Genomic DNA, 16,743 nt, shown 5'->3' with positions numbered 1-16,743 from the left:
ACAGATTTCACCAACTGGTTAACAATCATCAACGTTTGGTGCCTCAATGAAACGGAGTAACAATGAATGGAAATAAGACAGATCAATCTGGAGGAGGAATCAAAGACATCCTCCATGCCGAGGACGATCTTGCCTGTGCGTCGCTGACAGACATCTTCGTTTGTGATTAAGAGGAAGGGAAGGTCAGACAAAGAAGGGCCCCTGGAAAAAAGGGTCCCTAAGTCATAAACGGCTGCTGTGTGTGCAGAGCCATGTTGTGGTGGGAACCATCTGGTCACATATGGTTCCTCACCAGAGACCCTGGCCAACCCCAGCCTTCCTACCGTTCTCCAGGCTACCCCGCTGTTTCCTACCGTCTACACAGAGTGAAAACAATCCCAAAACGATGTTTCAAAAAAAGAAAATATCTGCTGAGTTGCACCTTGGTGGGGGTGGATGAAGTGACCAGCCCCTCTACAACATGAGGCAGATTGGGGACGCCCAGTGGAGATTAGTTTGAGACGACGGAGAACAAAGTGGGGTCTGTCATTGAGCCAGTCCCCTATGGACTCACAGAAGGTCATCCTCCACAGTTCACAAGCTGAACTGGAAAAATCATCTGAAGACGAGACAAGAGACTGTAAATACCAGTAAATCAAATCCCCTGAATGAATCAATGAACCAGCCTAAGAAAGAACACATCCGAGATATATATTTGATAGATTTTGTACTTTCACATAAGGACCTGATGTAAAAGAAAACAGCACAGTATATCATCACTTTTCATATATTTTTCAAGCTGATTTTATTGCATTTTACAATATACATTACTTCCACAATCTAATTATCATTGTACTTCGTACTGTCCTTGTTTTTTTGAATATCAGTCGAGGGGAGAACACATTAAAGGAAAGAGACAGATAGCTATGGAGAAAGATGGTTTGGGGAGGGGAAGGGGCAAAGGGGTAGAGGTTTCTAGCACTAGTTAGTTAAAACTTCAGGGTGGGAACAGAAATAGAAGTGAGACATTAAGAGTCAGCAGCTCTATATTTGCAGCAGAGCGGAAAGCGGGGGAGATAAACGGAGTGAAGCAGAGGGAGAACAAGGGAGAGAAAAGAAAACCAGGGGAAGGAGGAGGGCGTTCTGGTTGGCCTCACCACTCCGCAGGTCGGGCCAAGCTAAACAGGCACCCCTTCAATTACCAGAGATACGTTTCCTGTGACACTTCTCTCGTCTCTTTCTCTGTTCTCCTACACCTAATTTGTTCTCCTCTTTTCCTCTCTGCCTGTCTCCTTATCTCCTTCCCTCCTTCAGCAATCTTCTCTCCTCTCCAGTCTTTCTCTGAAGGTTTACTTGGGCTGAGAGATCTGATGATTTATCTGTCATGAAGGACAGGAGACAAACATCTCTCTCCTCTCCAGTCCTGGTTGAACCAGCATACGGCCAGCGCTCCAGGTTATCATCCAGAGCAAGTAGCAGTTAGATTCAGCCCCTGGGAAAAGTGTGTTGGAGTACATGACCGGGGTCGAGGAAACTATTTGTCTTATACATACCCCACATTATGTCTATTTTAAATGTTCAAATCCTAAATAAAACATTTAGCAGAGAATTAACAAAAACATTGTTGGGGCCATAAAAACAACCCTTGCGTGACAGTTTTGACTAGCAAGCCACCTACTGCTTAGCCCCGATCTAGAAAGCCTCTATCTCCAACATCTCCCATTCTCACCTAATTCCGTTCTCTCTTCTTTAATCCATTCTACCACTCCCCCCAATCCTTCACAGTAGCTTTATTCCAATCCACAGAATTCCAAGGACTTATCCCAATTGGAATTCCAGCCCTGGGAGCGTCTGCGAGGACAGACAATCTCGTTCACCTGTGATGACCTAACCTGAGTGAAAAGATTCTAAAGAGGTCAAAGGGGTAAGACAAGGTGCCAAAGACATACATCTATCTCTCTATCTCTCTCTCACACACGCACGCATGCGCACATGCATACACGCGCACACACACACATCTTCGTGTGTGTGTGTGTGTATCTGGCCCCCTCTCCTCTGTACAGTCCATGACCTATCTAGTTTTGACCAGGGAGAGGGGTGCTCCCTAAAATAGAGCATCTCTTCACAACTCTGGGCTAATACAGCGGGCATGACCCTAATTACCTTTAATTAACTTAATCCCATTGACAAGAGCAACCGCAACAACAAACACAGGCAAATCCACAGACACACAGATCACTCTCTGTGACTCCATCTCTCCGGGACCTCATCAGACACATCCAGGTGCTGCCTATTTATGGCCCAGCTGAGCCCATGTCTGCTCGGATGTGTGTGTGTGTGTGTGTGTACAGTGTATGGAGATGAAAGAGAAAGTGCGTGTGTGCATGTGTAATTGTGCAGAGTTCTCTGTCACAGTGAATTTGTGCTTGCCGATTTCAACGTGTGAGTATGTGCCATCTGTCCTAACCTTCTGTGTTGGTGTGAACTGGGTAAAACAGACAGGGCCTTGCTGTGTACAGGAGTGCTGTCTGGGTCATGTGTTTCTGCACACGGGGGACTGTGATACAGGCCGGCTACAGAACGACTCTTTATGTCCCTAAATCTCACGCATTCTCCCTCTCCCACACACACACTTTCCCACTCTCCAGGAGTGTGCACCCCTCGGGTCCGTAAGGAAGGGAAATCTTTCGTCATATAATGCGGACTCACGGAGGGCTTCTCTCAACACACCTGTTTATGTGACAGTCTGAAGGAATAACAGAACAGCTCCCCTGCGACACACAACTCAACAAGACCCCGTAGTCTGGTCGCCTAGACAACCCCCACGCCTTTTCACTGCCTCTGGCGTCCATGAACAACTGGGCAGCAGGGAGTTTAAAAGGCTTCTGTCGATGTTCAGCAGCAAATACTGGAGCGGAATCACAGAAAGGCTTTAGAGGAGATAACTGAGGTAGTGTGTGAGCTGACTCCAGGGTCAGAGGGATAGAGGGACAGTGTGTGTGTGTGTGTGTGTGTGTTCACCAGCTGGGGTGTGTCCTGTAGCAGGGGCAGGAGCGTAGCCTCCAGGATGGCTTTCTGGTCCGTGCTGAGGCCCTGCCACAGGGTAACCAGGAGGATGAGGAGGTGGGTGGCACTACGCAGCCGGGCAAACGCCTGGTCCAGACACGCCCGGTTCTCCTCCGCCGCGTCCGCCAACGCTATCACCTGACGGAGAGAGAGGGCGATGGAATGATCACACAACTCGTTATTCACTCACACGCCTGCTCCTTTTAGGCAATAAGTCAAACTCGACCAAGTTCAGACTGGCTTCGGGGGCAACGACTCCAACTGGGTTTCCAGGATGTCGCTGCTGTTCAGTAGAACCATAAGCCCCGAGGAAAACAAGGTCGACCCGGAGATTCATCCAGGTCGTCCATGGGTATCTCTCTTTAAGACTTGGTGATCATCAGAAACATCTGTAAGAGTCATATTATTTGGCCCTGGAGGCTCTAGGTGTGGTCTGAGAGATGAACCAGAACAGGAGGTCAGCCCCTCCATTTTGGGAACGGATAAGAGAGACAACAACAACTGGCGCTGACAGAAGAAGACAGATGAAGGTGGAGAGAACAAGAAAAGGCAGGTCATAGAGGGAGTCAAGAGGAGGCCAGGGGAAAGGAGAGTGGATGGAGTCAAGAGGAGGCCAGGGGAGAGAGGAGGTGCCCTGCTGGGGGATGGGTGACAAATGAGAAAGGGGGCGTCTGTTTCACCGAGGCACATTCAATCATCTTTCAGCTAACGTAAACCTACTGTAACACTGGGCAGTTAGTGTTTGCTCTAGTGGGAGAGAAGTACAATACAATATGACGTTTGGCAACACCCATGTACATTTACAATGTTTACAGAAACACACAGAGACATACAGGTAGGAATGAGCTACTGTACATCAAACTCACCAGCGTAACCATTTACCCAGAACCCCCCAGGCTCATGGATCCCCCAGCAACCGTTTCACTCAGCTAAATGTTAAACAAGAGTCTCAACCCCCCAAACCCACCCCTCCACATACCAACAAATAACCTCTAGAGGAAAGAGACTTTCAAACGGGTGAATTTGCTAGTAAAGATTGGTGTGTATTGATAAAAAGGGCCGCTGAGGTTCCCTGTCAAGGGCTGCATTGTGTGGGACCAAACGCAGCGCTGATTGATGCCAGCTGAGGGAAACACAAAGGCACATTTAGACAGAAAGGCCAGGACACCACACTCATTCATAGGGGTTAAAGTGAACAGCCAGGACACCACGCTCATTCATATGGGTTAAAGTGAACAGCCATGACACCACGCTCATTCATATGGGTTAAAGTGAACAGCCATGACACCACACTCATTCATATGGGTTAAAGTGAACAGCCAGGACACCACGCTCATTCATATGGGTTAAAGTGAACAGCCAGGACACAACACTCATTCATATGGGTTAAAGTGAACAGCCAGGACACCACACTCATTCATATGGGTTAAAGTGAACAGCCAGGACACAACACTCATTCATATGGGTTAAAGTGAACAGCCAGGACACCACACTCATTCATATGGGTTAAAGTGAACAGCCAGGACACCACACTCATTCATATGGGTTATAGTAAACAGCCAGGAGACCATGTTCATTCATAGGGTTTGTAGTGAACAGCCAGGACACCATGCTCATTCATGGGTTTCAGTTGAATTCATAGACTAGTCATAACTCAGTCAACAGATTGGTGTATTACCAAAACCTCAATAGAAGGCTGAGTTAAGGTTTACAGTTTACTAAACCAGAACACAAGCATGCAATAATTCAACTTTGAGCCAATGAGAGGACTAGGCATTAATATAACAGCTATAACCATTCAGGCCTACACACCATGATTTTTAAACCCCAGCAGACAGAACTGAACACCAACTGATATGTTGCATTCATAAAAAGGGAGAATGAGTGTTAGCATGTGTGCCAATCTGGAGGAGGTCTGGGTGTCCTCAACCAGAAACTTGTTTTGCATTTTTAAAACCGTTTACTCTGAATCGGTATTGTTTAACAGGCGGAATTCATGCTTACTGGGCGGCAGACAAACAGATGATTGGGTTTTTGCCATAATGAATAACGTTAAAAGATTACTATCTAACTGGATTACTAACCTATCACCTTCCCTAAAAGACTCAACCACAGTGAGTCTGTGACTCACAAACATACCGCCTCCTCTCCTGTCAATCATCATCCAACCATGGTGATTGATTGACAGGACAGATTTAAAACAACAGTGCTTGACTTGATTGATAAAAGTGTCTGCGCTTACGGGGGAAGGAGGTGCTGTTTCTAGGTGCCCGCTCTCCACAACACTGTGCATTCAATATTCTATCAGTGGTGCAGGAACTGAAACAAGTGCTGGTACCAGGTCACAGTCAAGCACCAGGTCAGACTGAACATTACATCACACATGAGAGGGTTATGGATGTGGCTACAGGTGTAGGAATCAGACCGAGCCATTGGTCATGTTTGGGAGTGTGTGGGTGTGTGTGTGTTTGCATGTATATGTATCTGTACACGCGTGTGGGGTCCTGGTAGGGGCAGGAATGAGAAGGGCCTGGGGGGGTCCATCTCCATCCGCTCCCAAAATACCCATCAGTAGGACCACAGTGTTACAGAGGCCAGGCCACTATTTTCCCCTGCAGGGACATTTTACCGAAATTACACCAGGCTAAAAATACTGTGGTCCCCGTTGGGCTAGCACATCCTCGACCAAACACAAGTCCTCAAAGAAAACATGTTATTCCTGGAAGGCCAAAGCCACAGAAGGAGAGGCTTAAATACATATAGCCTGAACACGCACACCAATCACATGAACACACGCACACACGCACACACGCACACACGCACACACGCACACACACACACACACACACACACACACACACACGTCTTGCACACACACAATGTAGCCAACCTATCAAACACAAGGGGGGGGCATTTTTACATGGTAGGTGATGGATCCTGTAGAGGTAGTGGTGCTGGTTTGCACCTTGGGGAGAAAAAGAAATACACTTTTGATGGGCTAAATGTAGTCAGAATATGAGTCTAAACTTTACATTCATGTAAAGCACACATCTATTAGAGAATGTTTGTGTGTGTGTCCAATTTAACTGGCAGATTAGACACTTCCTGCTCAGTCAGCCACTGCAAGCTCAATGGACACTGTCCAAACCCTCCAAACCACTCACACAAACACACCACCCACACGCTGAACGAACACACACACACACACACACACACACACACCAGAGAGCTGTGCACTATCTCTGTCAGGGGAAAATGACAGTGGTGTCTTTGGCAGAGCGCTACGTGGCGAAACTCATCTGTTGTTGGCGACGAGAATATACAACAGGATGAAGTGAAAGAGAGAAAGAGGACACAGGGAGACAGAGAGCAGGAGGCCAGAGAGGGGGGGGGGGTTATTTAATGAATAAAACAACATTTTATATAACTAATTTAGCTGACACGATTTCTTGCCCTTAAAATCTGATCATTTGGATTGTTAGGGAGAAAAAGCATGAACCCAAACAGCCCTGATAGAATGGTATAGAGAAAACCTACTTACCTGGATGCACTGTAATTAGACATCTTCATCTTTTTCCAACAGCTCTTACACAAAGGGAATTATGATAACACAGGGAAATCTGAGATTCTATTAACTTACATGTTGTTTTTTGACTTATATTGAGACTTAAACCACCCCCACCGAAATCGTCTCTCTCTAACATCTCCCAGCGTAGGTCGTGGTGCCTGCGAGCCAGGGAACGCTGCTGTCAGCCTGAGTGACCAGTGTGACAGGAACCGGACTGGCGTGGCGAGATGTGCTTGGAGGAAACATGTTGATATTCAACCATCTCGTACTTGCAGTGGAGATTCCACGACAGGATATAACAGGGATATAACAGGATATAACCCCATTACTCCGTCCCTGAAGCCAAACATGGACTCAGTCTTAGTGCCGTAGTGTAGATGATGGGACGTCAAAGGGTTTTGCAAGATACGACCCTAAGAAATAACTTGTTCTTGGGGCATGAATAGTATATTCATAGATACATATTACCAGCACTGGTTCAAACAGAGTTTAAAGGAGGGGATCTCAAAGACTCCATATCCAGGTTTGGTTAATATCGGGTACATTTTGAAGCACCCACCAAACATAGCAGGTCTAGCAATTCTTAAAAGAAGGAAGATAATCTCAAATCTGTAAGTACAGTATCTGATTTAGTTATGTCCAGCAAAGTCAAAGGTTTCCTCAGCAAATCAAAGGAGGCAAATCATTTCTTCAGAACTGCAAATAGGTAGGGCAATTCTGCCTGATCTAAAGTTTCTACAAGTCATCCACAGTAAGCAGGTCATTACAAAGAAATTGGATAAAGAGAAACAGGGGCGAAAAACAAAGTGAAAGGAGAAAGACTAGAACCTTAGAGTACAAAGGCTCCTAACGGGCTAGTTCACTTACCTCTCTCTATTGGCTGGTTCCTATCCTGTTTTCCAAAATGAGCCTACTTAGGCACATTAGGTATGGCCAAATCCATACCATGGAACAGATTTATAACGGTGTACCATTTCTATTGTCCATAGTCCTGTACACAGCCTTAAGTTGGGATGCTGTGTGCATTGTCTAAACATGGAAGCAACAGAAGGACAGCATTCCCCAGGGCCTCCAGGAAGAGATAGGATAGGAAAATCATGGAGGGGGCAGCCCTTTTCAATTTGTTCAAGCATGCCAACTTCTGCATGGGCCCTCCAAGTACACAGTTTTATCTGTCAGAATTTCTTTCTTACCCGTCAAGCACACTTTTTCCTCCAGCTCTATGTTTAATCACATACAGTCATCATTTCAATGGTAGCAATAAGCTGGTAATAAAACACACTGACGTGCCAATGGAATCCACTGTTGCATTAAGCCCAACGATATCTTGAATTTCTGTACAATGTGCAGATTCTCAAAGCTAGTTGACAAGTCGACCAACTATGACCAAATGTTCGAGTAGTGCATCCTCCAAGGACAAAGGGGGTCAGGTCATAGCTGGAGAAGGAAGAGGCAATCAGATGTAACATTAGATGGTAGATGACGGTGACTGAACATGCTGATGATCTTGTAGAGGGCAAGTCTGGGAAACAGACAGAGCCTAATAGCAGCTGGACTTCTTTTCTGTGTAGCACACACTTGGGTAATCCCCAGAAGCCCTGGGTGCCAGAAACCTCACATCTACATAGAAGAGAATATTAGCAACCAGTCCTCACAACAAGTCCCCTACCTCCTCGCTGCAATATCCCCCCTAACTTTCAGGCTTCAGGCAACTCATCAATTCATTGTTTTGAAAACTGAGGAACTAGCCGCCAAATTAAACAACAAAGCTGGCAAATGTTTCTCTGTGTCAAAGAGAAACATTTGCCAGATATTTAGCTACAGCTACCCAAGCCAAAAAGTGTTAACTTGTCAGTTAATTTGCAAGTGCGTGCCTTAAAAACACCAGTTACGTATGCCTGAGCACAGAGCTCCTATAAATTAGTTATTTCTAAGTGTTATTATTTTTGGTCTTCAATCAACCATTTCCTTTGCCACAACGTTGACTTTTATTGAATAAATCTGGTATTTCAGAGTACTTGCAAATTGACTGAAAGGTTAACATGGTTTGACAGCTAGCTATTGCTAGCTAGTTGGCTAGTGCTTTAAGTTAGTACCAGCTTTTAGTTTCACTTAGCTGCCTACTGCAGATCTTTTGAGATCAGATAGAGGAGATTAAGCAGTTCTGAGGAAATAGACTCGTATTGAGGACAACTAGCTACCATTCCGAATTTAGGTAATGATTTTCTGGCTCCACAAATGGATGCTACTCAGAACGGAAGAGGAAAATAGTCCAGCAGCTTTAAGAGAAGGCTGTTTCATTCTAAACAGATCAGACTCCATCATCTACAATCCCCTGACCACCTATCTCCCCTCAAGCCATGACCTGACCCACTCCATCTTCTGAGGGTGCGCATTCACACGCACACAGACACACGAACACAGACATACACATGAACACACACACACACATGAACACACACACGAACACACACACACATGAAAGACAGTGTTTGGACAAGGAGAGAGTGAGAAAGTGAGTGTCTTACAGATTCTCTACAAAACAGAATGGTTGGCCTTTTAATAACACTCATTTGAAAAAAGTGATTGTCCATTGGAATGTCCATTGTTTTGTTCGAGGGCAGAACATTTGGTTTGCATTTAAGGTTTTGAGAGAAAAAGACGGAGCTTGAGAGACGGCAACACAGAAACACGTTCAGGCGACAGTAACTGAGAGAAGGGAAGCGCCTGAGAGATTTGAAGTGATTAGCATCTTGCTCGACGATGGATGGGGCAGAGACAGACAGTAACTGCTTTTGTCTTTGGTCACGGCCCCGGCGCAGCTGGCACAGATAACACTGTCTTCTCAGTCCAGATAAGAGAGAGGATGATCTGGCAACACACTGCCCTTGTTTACAGAAGCCTTCACGAGAGGATAAAGAGAGGAGAAAAAAGTGGGGATAGTGATAAGATCTGGCAACCCACACAGGGGCAACCTGAGATGGGTTATCAGCGGTGGTGGCAGGCTCCAAACCACACCGCCAAGATAAAGCGGCCCTTCTCCACCGCCATCCTCCTCTCCTCCACCCCTCCTCCTCTCTTCTCATCAATCTTCCTCTTCATCCTCCTCTCTCTTCCCATTCATCCTCAGCGACTCCTCTTCTCTGCTCATCCTTCTCCCCACCCTCCTCCATGTGGTTTATGATGTACTCTCATTCTAGATGTTGCAGCCAGGCTCCAGACCAGATGTGTTATGTATTGGAACACAGCTGTGTGTCCTAAGTGTCTTCTGCATCCACTAACTGTCAGCTTTTCAGATTAGACATGTATCTGAAAGGTCTTCCATAGCTCTTCATTCTCAACTGCATGTAAATGGTCCAGTATCATCAAAGCCAGTACGAGCCGCGTGTTCATGCTCATATAGTGTCATAGACATTGTTCTTGCTCACAGATCTTTATTTAAAACCCTTCCTAGACTATCATAGAAAGATCTTCACTTTCATTTTCCCCGTGAGAGGAGGGAGTGTGTGACAGCAGAGGACCTGGTGGGGTTTTGTTTTTCCTCAGAGAAACAACGAACCACCAAATAAGAGACTGACACTTCACTAGACAACACAACTATATTTCAGCTGTCGCTTCACGATTCAAACCAGACTTAAAACCCAGGACACACGGTGTGAACACCATAACGTTCCAGGACATGACACGGGAACATCAAACAACCCGCACGTCCCTCCCTACAGGAGGTCCAACACACAGCACACCCACAGCTCCCCTTCCAGGCAGCCACTAGGGCCACCGGTTCCTCCCATGAGTCTGGGTGGTCCGGCCTAACTGCTCCAGACAGGGGGCTCAACTACAGACACACCCTGCCAGAGACACCTAGCCTGGGGTTACCAAGAGGGACATGCAGGCCTCACCAGCACAGCTCCAGACCTCCTGAAATAAACCTGTGAGTTGAGGGAGCAATGCTTAGTGGTTCCAACTAGGCCCACCAAGAGTGTAGATAATGGGCCGTTGCCTTGGTCCAAATGTTAAGGAAGGTGGCCGCAGAGATGGTGTGCGCTACGTCTGTAATAAGTACACGTCTCAAGAAAATCTCCAGTGCACACAGCTGTGTGGAGAGGTCAAAGTTCAGATACATACAAACTCCAACACACCAGCTCCGTGGGTGAACAAAAACACTGATATACCGAGACACGTGTGGACACACACACTCACACACACACCTACACACACTCACACACACACACTCACACACACTCACACACACTCACACACACTCACACACACACACTCACACACACCCACACACACTCCAAAAGAGAAACTCACACACAGTCACGATGCACTCATTTCCCATTTATCTTGGCTCTTTAGAAGTCCAATAAGTCATTGTATCTGGTGTAAGTTGGCCTGAAGGGCTAGGTCTGACATCGCAGCTGGGAGTCTGAGGACTTAGCTTGGCATGAATACACACAGGGTTGTGTGTGTGTGTGTGTGATCACGAATAAGTGTGTATTTCAAACTCATTCAATCTGTCCATACAAGTCAAAACATATGTTTTACACAGGCTGGAATGACCTGGCTGGCCGTCTTCACTGGATGTAAAACACACACAACACAGGCTACACACGCAGGCACACAGGTGCTCTGTCTCTCTGACACAGACATGCTCATATTCAGTTTTTCATGTCCATCTTTCAATCTCCTCTCAGTCACGAGCAACTGACAGACAACAGACACAGTTATCTCCACACAGACAGCAGCTTAAAAACAGAAAGTGGATTGCATAGGTATTCACCCCCCTTGGACATTTTCTGATGTTTCATTGCAATTGAAATGTATGTAGTAATGCTTTTTTGTGATTAATCTAAACAAAATGTTGCCCAACGTCAAAGTGAAAATAACCTATTTTAATAAATTCAATAACTAAACCACATAAATCCTTTAAGTTACACAGACCCACCTTGTGTGAATTAATACGGATTTAGATTTATTTTTAAATGACTACACCCCTTCTGTCCCCCACTAATACAACATCTATAAGGTCCCACAGTCTTGAATTTCAAGCACAATTTCAACAGTGTATAACCTGGGAGATTGTTTTAAAGTCTCATAAAGGGGAGTGATTGGGGGATGGGTAACCATATAAATCAGACATTTTTAGTATTGTCAATTTAATTATCTGAGTCTGGATGATGTACATTATTAAACCAGCCAGACTCATCAATCTGAACTGAGCTGCAGGACAGGAAGGAAACTGCTCAGTGATGTCATCATGAGGTCATTTTAAATTCACCAATGTTGAATAGAAGAAAAGAATAGACGAGTTCAATTGTTGTAAAGAGAGAAAAATCTATTTTATAAATACTCTTAAAAAAAAAAAAGATTGACAAGAATATAGAATATCATAAAGAATAGGCTATAGAATAAAAATATATATATTTCAAAAAGTGCATCATACATCAAGTTAACAACGTTAAAATTGTTGTGAAAGATATACTCATTTTGGATTAAATGCAAAGCTCTACATCAGGGACAAATCCAAAACAACATAGAGGAACTGCTTTCTTATTTTTAAGCATGGTGCTGCCTGCTTCATGGTATGGGTATGCTTAAACCATTAAAACGCCAGTAGAAACTCTTATACACCGATCAGCCATAACATTATGACCACTGACAGGTGAAGTGAATGACACTGATAATCTTGTCATCATGGCACCTGTCAGTGGGTGGGATATATTAGGCAGCAAGTGAACATTCTGTCCTCAAAGCGTACGTATGTGTTAGAAGCAGGAAAAATGGGCATCTGAGCGACTCTGATAAGGGCCAAATTGTGATGGCTAGACGACTGGGTCAGAGCATCTCCAAAACTGCAGCCCTTGTGGGGTGTTCCTTGTCTGCAGTGGTCAGTATCTATCAAGAAAAGTGGAAGGAAGGAAAAGCAGTGAACCGGCGACAGGGTTCACTGAGGCCAAGGCTCATTCATGCATGTGGGGAGTGAAGGCTGGCCCGTCTGGTCCGATCCAAGAGACAAACTACTGTAGCTCAAATTGCTGAAAAGGTTAATTCTGGTACTGATAGAAAGGTGTCAGAACACACATTGCATCACAATTTGTTGCATAGGGGGTTGCGTAGTCACAGACCAGTCAGGGTGACCATGCTGACCCCTGTCAACTGCCGAAAGCGCATTCTCCTGCTGGAATCTTTCCAGCAAAAAATGGTTCAGGAATGGTTTGAGGAACACAACAACGAGTTCAAGGTGTTAACTTGGCCTCCAAATTCCCCAGATCTCAATCCAATCGAGCATCTGTGGGATGTGCTGGACAAACAGGACTTAAAGGATCTGCTGCTAATGTCTTGGTGCCAGATACCACAGCACACCTTCAGAGGTCTGGAAAAGGGAGATAAACTATCAACAATTCGTGAAGCAAAAAATAATAAGCTGCCAGTAGGGGTATGGGCAAACTTCACTAAAACATCCATATACACTGCTCATGCTTAACACGTAATCCTCAGAGTATAACACCAAGTCAGTTAAACTTCAGGGACATCAATCTGTCCAGTTAGGAAGCATAAGCGATTGTGAATCAATGTCACCTGTTTTGGTGCAAATGAAAGTGACAACAGGTGCTCTGGAGGCAACAGCAAGACAACCCCCAAAAAGAGAATGGTTTTGCTGGTGGTAGCCACAGACAATAGCTCTCTCCTTATCCTTCCTGACGAATTGTTCTCTAGTTTTGCTAGTGTCCTTGTCACTACTCACTACCGTGTGGAAACGCTGCGGTGTATGGTATGCAACATCATCCAGCATGACTGGTTTGGCGGTGGGTCAGTGATGGTCTGGGGAGGCATATCCTTGGAGGGTCGCATTGTCAGACCTTACACAGGTGCAGTGGGCCTTGGGTTCCGTCTGGTACAGGACAAAAGGCAGTTCCTAGATGATGGAGGTATTGATGCCATTGACTGGTCTGAATCCAATTGAGAACCTCTGCGACGTTGTGTATTGGTGGATCCAACGGCACCAAGTAGCACCACCGGCTGTCCAGGAGTTCACTGACGCACTGATCCAGGTCTTGGAGGAGATCCCACAGGACACTCTGCACCGTCTCATCAGGAGCACAGCCCAGACGTTGTCTGGAGTGCATACAGGCACGTGGGAGCCATACACACTACTGAGTCTCATTATGAGTTGCCTGTGATTGTTGGAACAGCCTGTGATTTCAATTGTTTACTTAGATTTTTGGTGTGTGTTTGAATCCAGCCTTCAATCATTTGGTGATTTTGGTTTGCATTGATCATTGATGTAATTTTGTTCCCAACGAATTACACAATGTACAGTAAAGATTTTGATCTTTAATATATTTCTTTCGAGGCCCGATGTGTGATTTAAGTGTTCCCTTAATTTTTTTGAGCCGTGTATATCGTCATTCAGTAGGAAATGTCTTCATAGTGCACAGGGCGCTGTCAGATTCATGTTCTTTATTCCCCAACTATCACGACACAAAGCAGATGTTGTGTCTCCCTGCTTACAAACTTATATATGAAAACTAAAACATATTAAATATTTAAAATACATTAAAGTGGTATAAATATATATATATTTAATTACATTATAAACAATCTTAACGTTGCGAAAATGTATTAAAATGTTAAAAGAGTATGAACCCTCACTGTACAGCGTCAACATTACAAGGAAATGGAGACAATCACTTATTAGACAGACAAAAAGACAGAGTGCTTAGTGAAGACACTTGGACGATGCTCTGTCTTTAGTGTGTCAGTGGACCGTACTTAGTCTCCCTCCATGCTGTTTCCATATTTAGCCTCAGCCAGGCTAACAGAGGCCTCTAATCATACAGGGCCTTTCTCTACTCATTTTAGCACACACACTCCACTGGTCTGTCATTAACAGCTCACACTCACCTCCCTGCCTGAACACACGCACACGTGCACACACACACACACACACACACACACACGTTTGCATTAGTTCCCAGTCAAAATCACACATCCTCAGGTATAGCATTGCAAACATGCCAGTAGGGGCAACATTGAGAGAAATTACCCACAAGTAGGGGTTGTGAATGGGTATGGGGGATGGGTATAAAACAAGCCCTTTTGTTTGAAAGCTTACGTGATTATCCCTGTAATAATGTTTGTGTTTTATCAAAAACCCAAACATCTGCTCTAAACCATTCAGATTTCATTCTTAAACCTGAGAGGTTATTGTGTAGTTTGTTGAGCTGACGAGTTTCCCATTTATCCAGTAACCCAGTATGCCTGACCTTAAGAGTAAAAAAGACTGACAATCCAATGATGATCCACAACCATGACAGCTTGTTGCAGCCACACACAGACAAGCAGACATACATACAGTACAGTTGGATTCAGAAATGTATACCCACCTGTGCACACTTAACATAAAATAAGATACGCACTTATTCAGTTACTTCCACTAATATTTGCACCCATGGTAAATATGAGCAAAAAGGGCTGTGAAAATGTTTTCTTTATTATTTATCCCCTTGATCTTTCATTAAAAATAATTACGAAACTCAAACCTTTAATTAAGGTAAAACATTGTTAGAAAAAAAAAGAATCTTAAAACAAATATTTGTCTTAAACCTGTGCGCCACAATTATTGACACCCCTTAATTTAATACTTTGCCCAACCTCCCTTTGGCAAGATAACATCTCTGATTCTTCTCCTATAATGTGTGATGAGGTTGGAGAATATCTAAAACCATTCCTCCACACAGAATCTCTCCATCATATTTTGAGGTCCACGCTTATGGGCTCTCCTCTTCAACCCAACTCATTGGTTTTCTATGGGATTTAGATCAGGGGACTAATCTAAAACGTTGATTCTGTGGTTAGTGAACCAATTGTGTGTCGATACTGACATGTGCTTTGAATCATTGTGCTGATGGAAGATCCAACCACGGCCCAGTTTAAGCTTCCTGGCAGAGGCAGTCAGGTTTTGATTTATTTTAATTTCATTTAATCTGCTGGTACTTGGAGTCTATGACACCATGAATCCTAACAAGATGGAGTCCATGACACCACGAATCCTAACAAGATGGAGTCCATGACACCATGAATCCTAACAAGATGGAGTCCATGACACCATGAATCCTAACAAGATGGAGTCCATGACACCATGAATCCTAACAAGATGGAGTCCATGACACCACGAATCCTAACAAGATGGAGTCCATGACACCATGAATCCTAACAAGATGGAGTCCATGACACCACGAATCCTAACAAGATGGAGTCCATGATACCATGTATCTTAACAAGATGGAGTCCATGACACCACAAATCCTAACAAGATGGAGTCCATGATACCATGTATCTTAACAAGATGGAGTCCATGACACCACAAGTCCATGATCCCATGTATCCAGGTTGTCCAGGGCCTTTGGAAGAAAAACAGCCCCACCACCATACTTTTTCAGTAGGGATGAGGTACCCTTCTTCATGGCTATCTTCCTGTCCACAATAAACTCCCCTCTGGAGTATGTTTCCAAATAACTATATTTTGGTCTCATCTGACTATAAAACCCAGTCCCATTGACAGTTTCAGTAACATTTGGCAAACTGTAGGCGCTAAAGTTTACAATTCTTCAGTTGTAATCCTTGGACATTCTTTGGCCACTCAAAACATCCTCCACACTGTACATAGACACATTTCCTCTTCCAGGCTGATTGTTAACATATCCAGTTGCTGTAAATATCATAATTATAAGAAATATAGTGGAAATGGGCATTTTCAACCATTGAGGTATTTTCTTACAGCCATCTTCTGATTTGTGCAGCTCAACAACCTTTTGTCACACATCATTTCTGTATTCTCTAGTCTTTTTCATAAATGTGTCACATCATATTTATACCCTAGTGAAACAGGAAGTCATGGCTTACCACTCAGGTAAATCATAAATGAAAATATACCTCAGTTAGATTTTACTTCAAATAATTCCTGTCTGCCAATAACTGTGGAAATACATCTTTCAATTGACTTCAATTAAACTTTAGATTTTTGTGAATAGTTTAATGAAAAACCAAAAGAATGAACAGCAAAAAATTCTCACAGCCTGTTTTGCTCATATATACCAATTGTGCCACATATTAGTGGAGGGCAC

At 44.3% G+C, this 16,743-nt stretch overlaps 1 protein-coding gene across 5 annotated transcripts in view; it reads right to left on the bottom strand.

The window, feature by feature from the left end:
• The window catches only part of bbs9 (Bardet-Biedl syndrome 9), a 161,779-nt gene that overhangs the window by 84,958 nt on the left and 60,078 nt on the right, over nucleotides 1-16,743 (bottom strand). For all 5 annotated transcript variants that reach the window (XM_034289085.1, XM_034289084.1, XM_020041396.2 and 2 more), the window contains one exon: nucleotides 3,001-3,183. In XM_034289085.1, the coding sequence (XP_034144976.1) occupies nucleotides 3,001-3,183 (183 nt within the window). The remainder of the gene's footprint in view (nucleotides 1-3,000; nucleotides 3,184-16,743) is intronic.

The sequence above is a fragment of the Esox lucius genome, chromosome 20, assembly GCF_011004845.1.
Source record: "Esox lucius isolate fEsoLuc1 chromosome 20, fEsoLuc1.pri, whole genome shotgun sequence".
NCBI lineage: Eukaryota > Metazoa > Chordata > Actinopteri > Esociformes > Esocidae > Esox > Esox lucius.
This window is presented reverse-complemented; position numbering and strand designations above follow the sequence as displayed.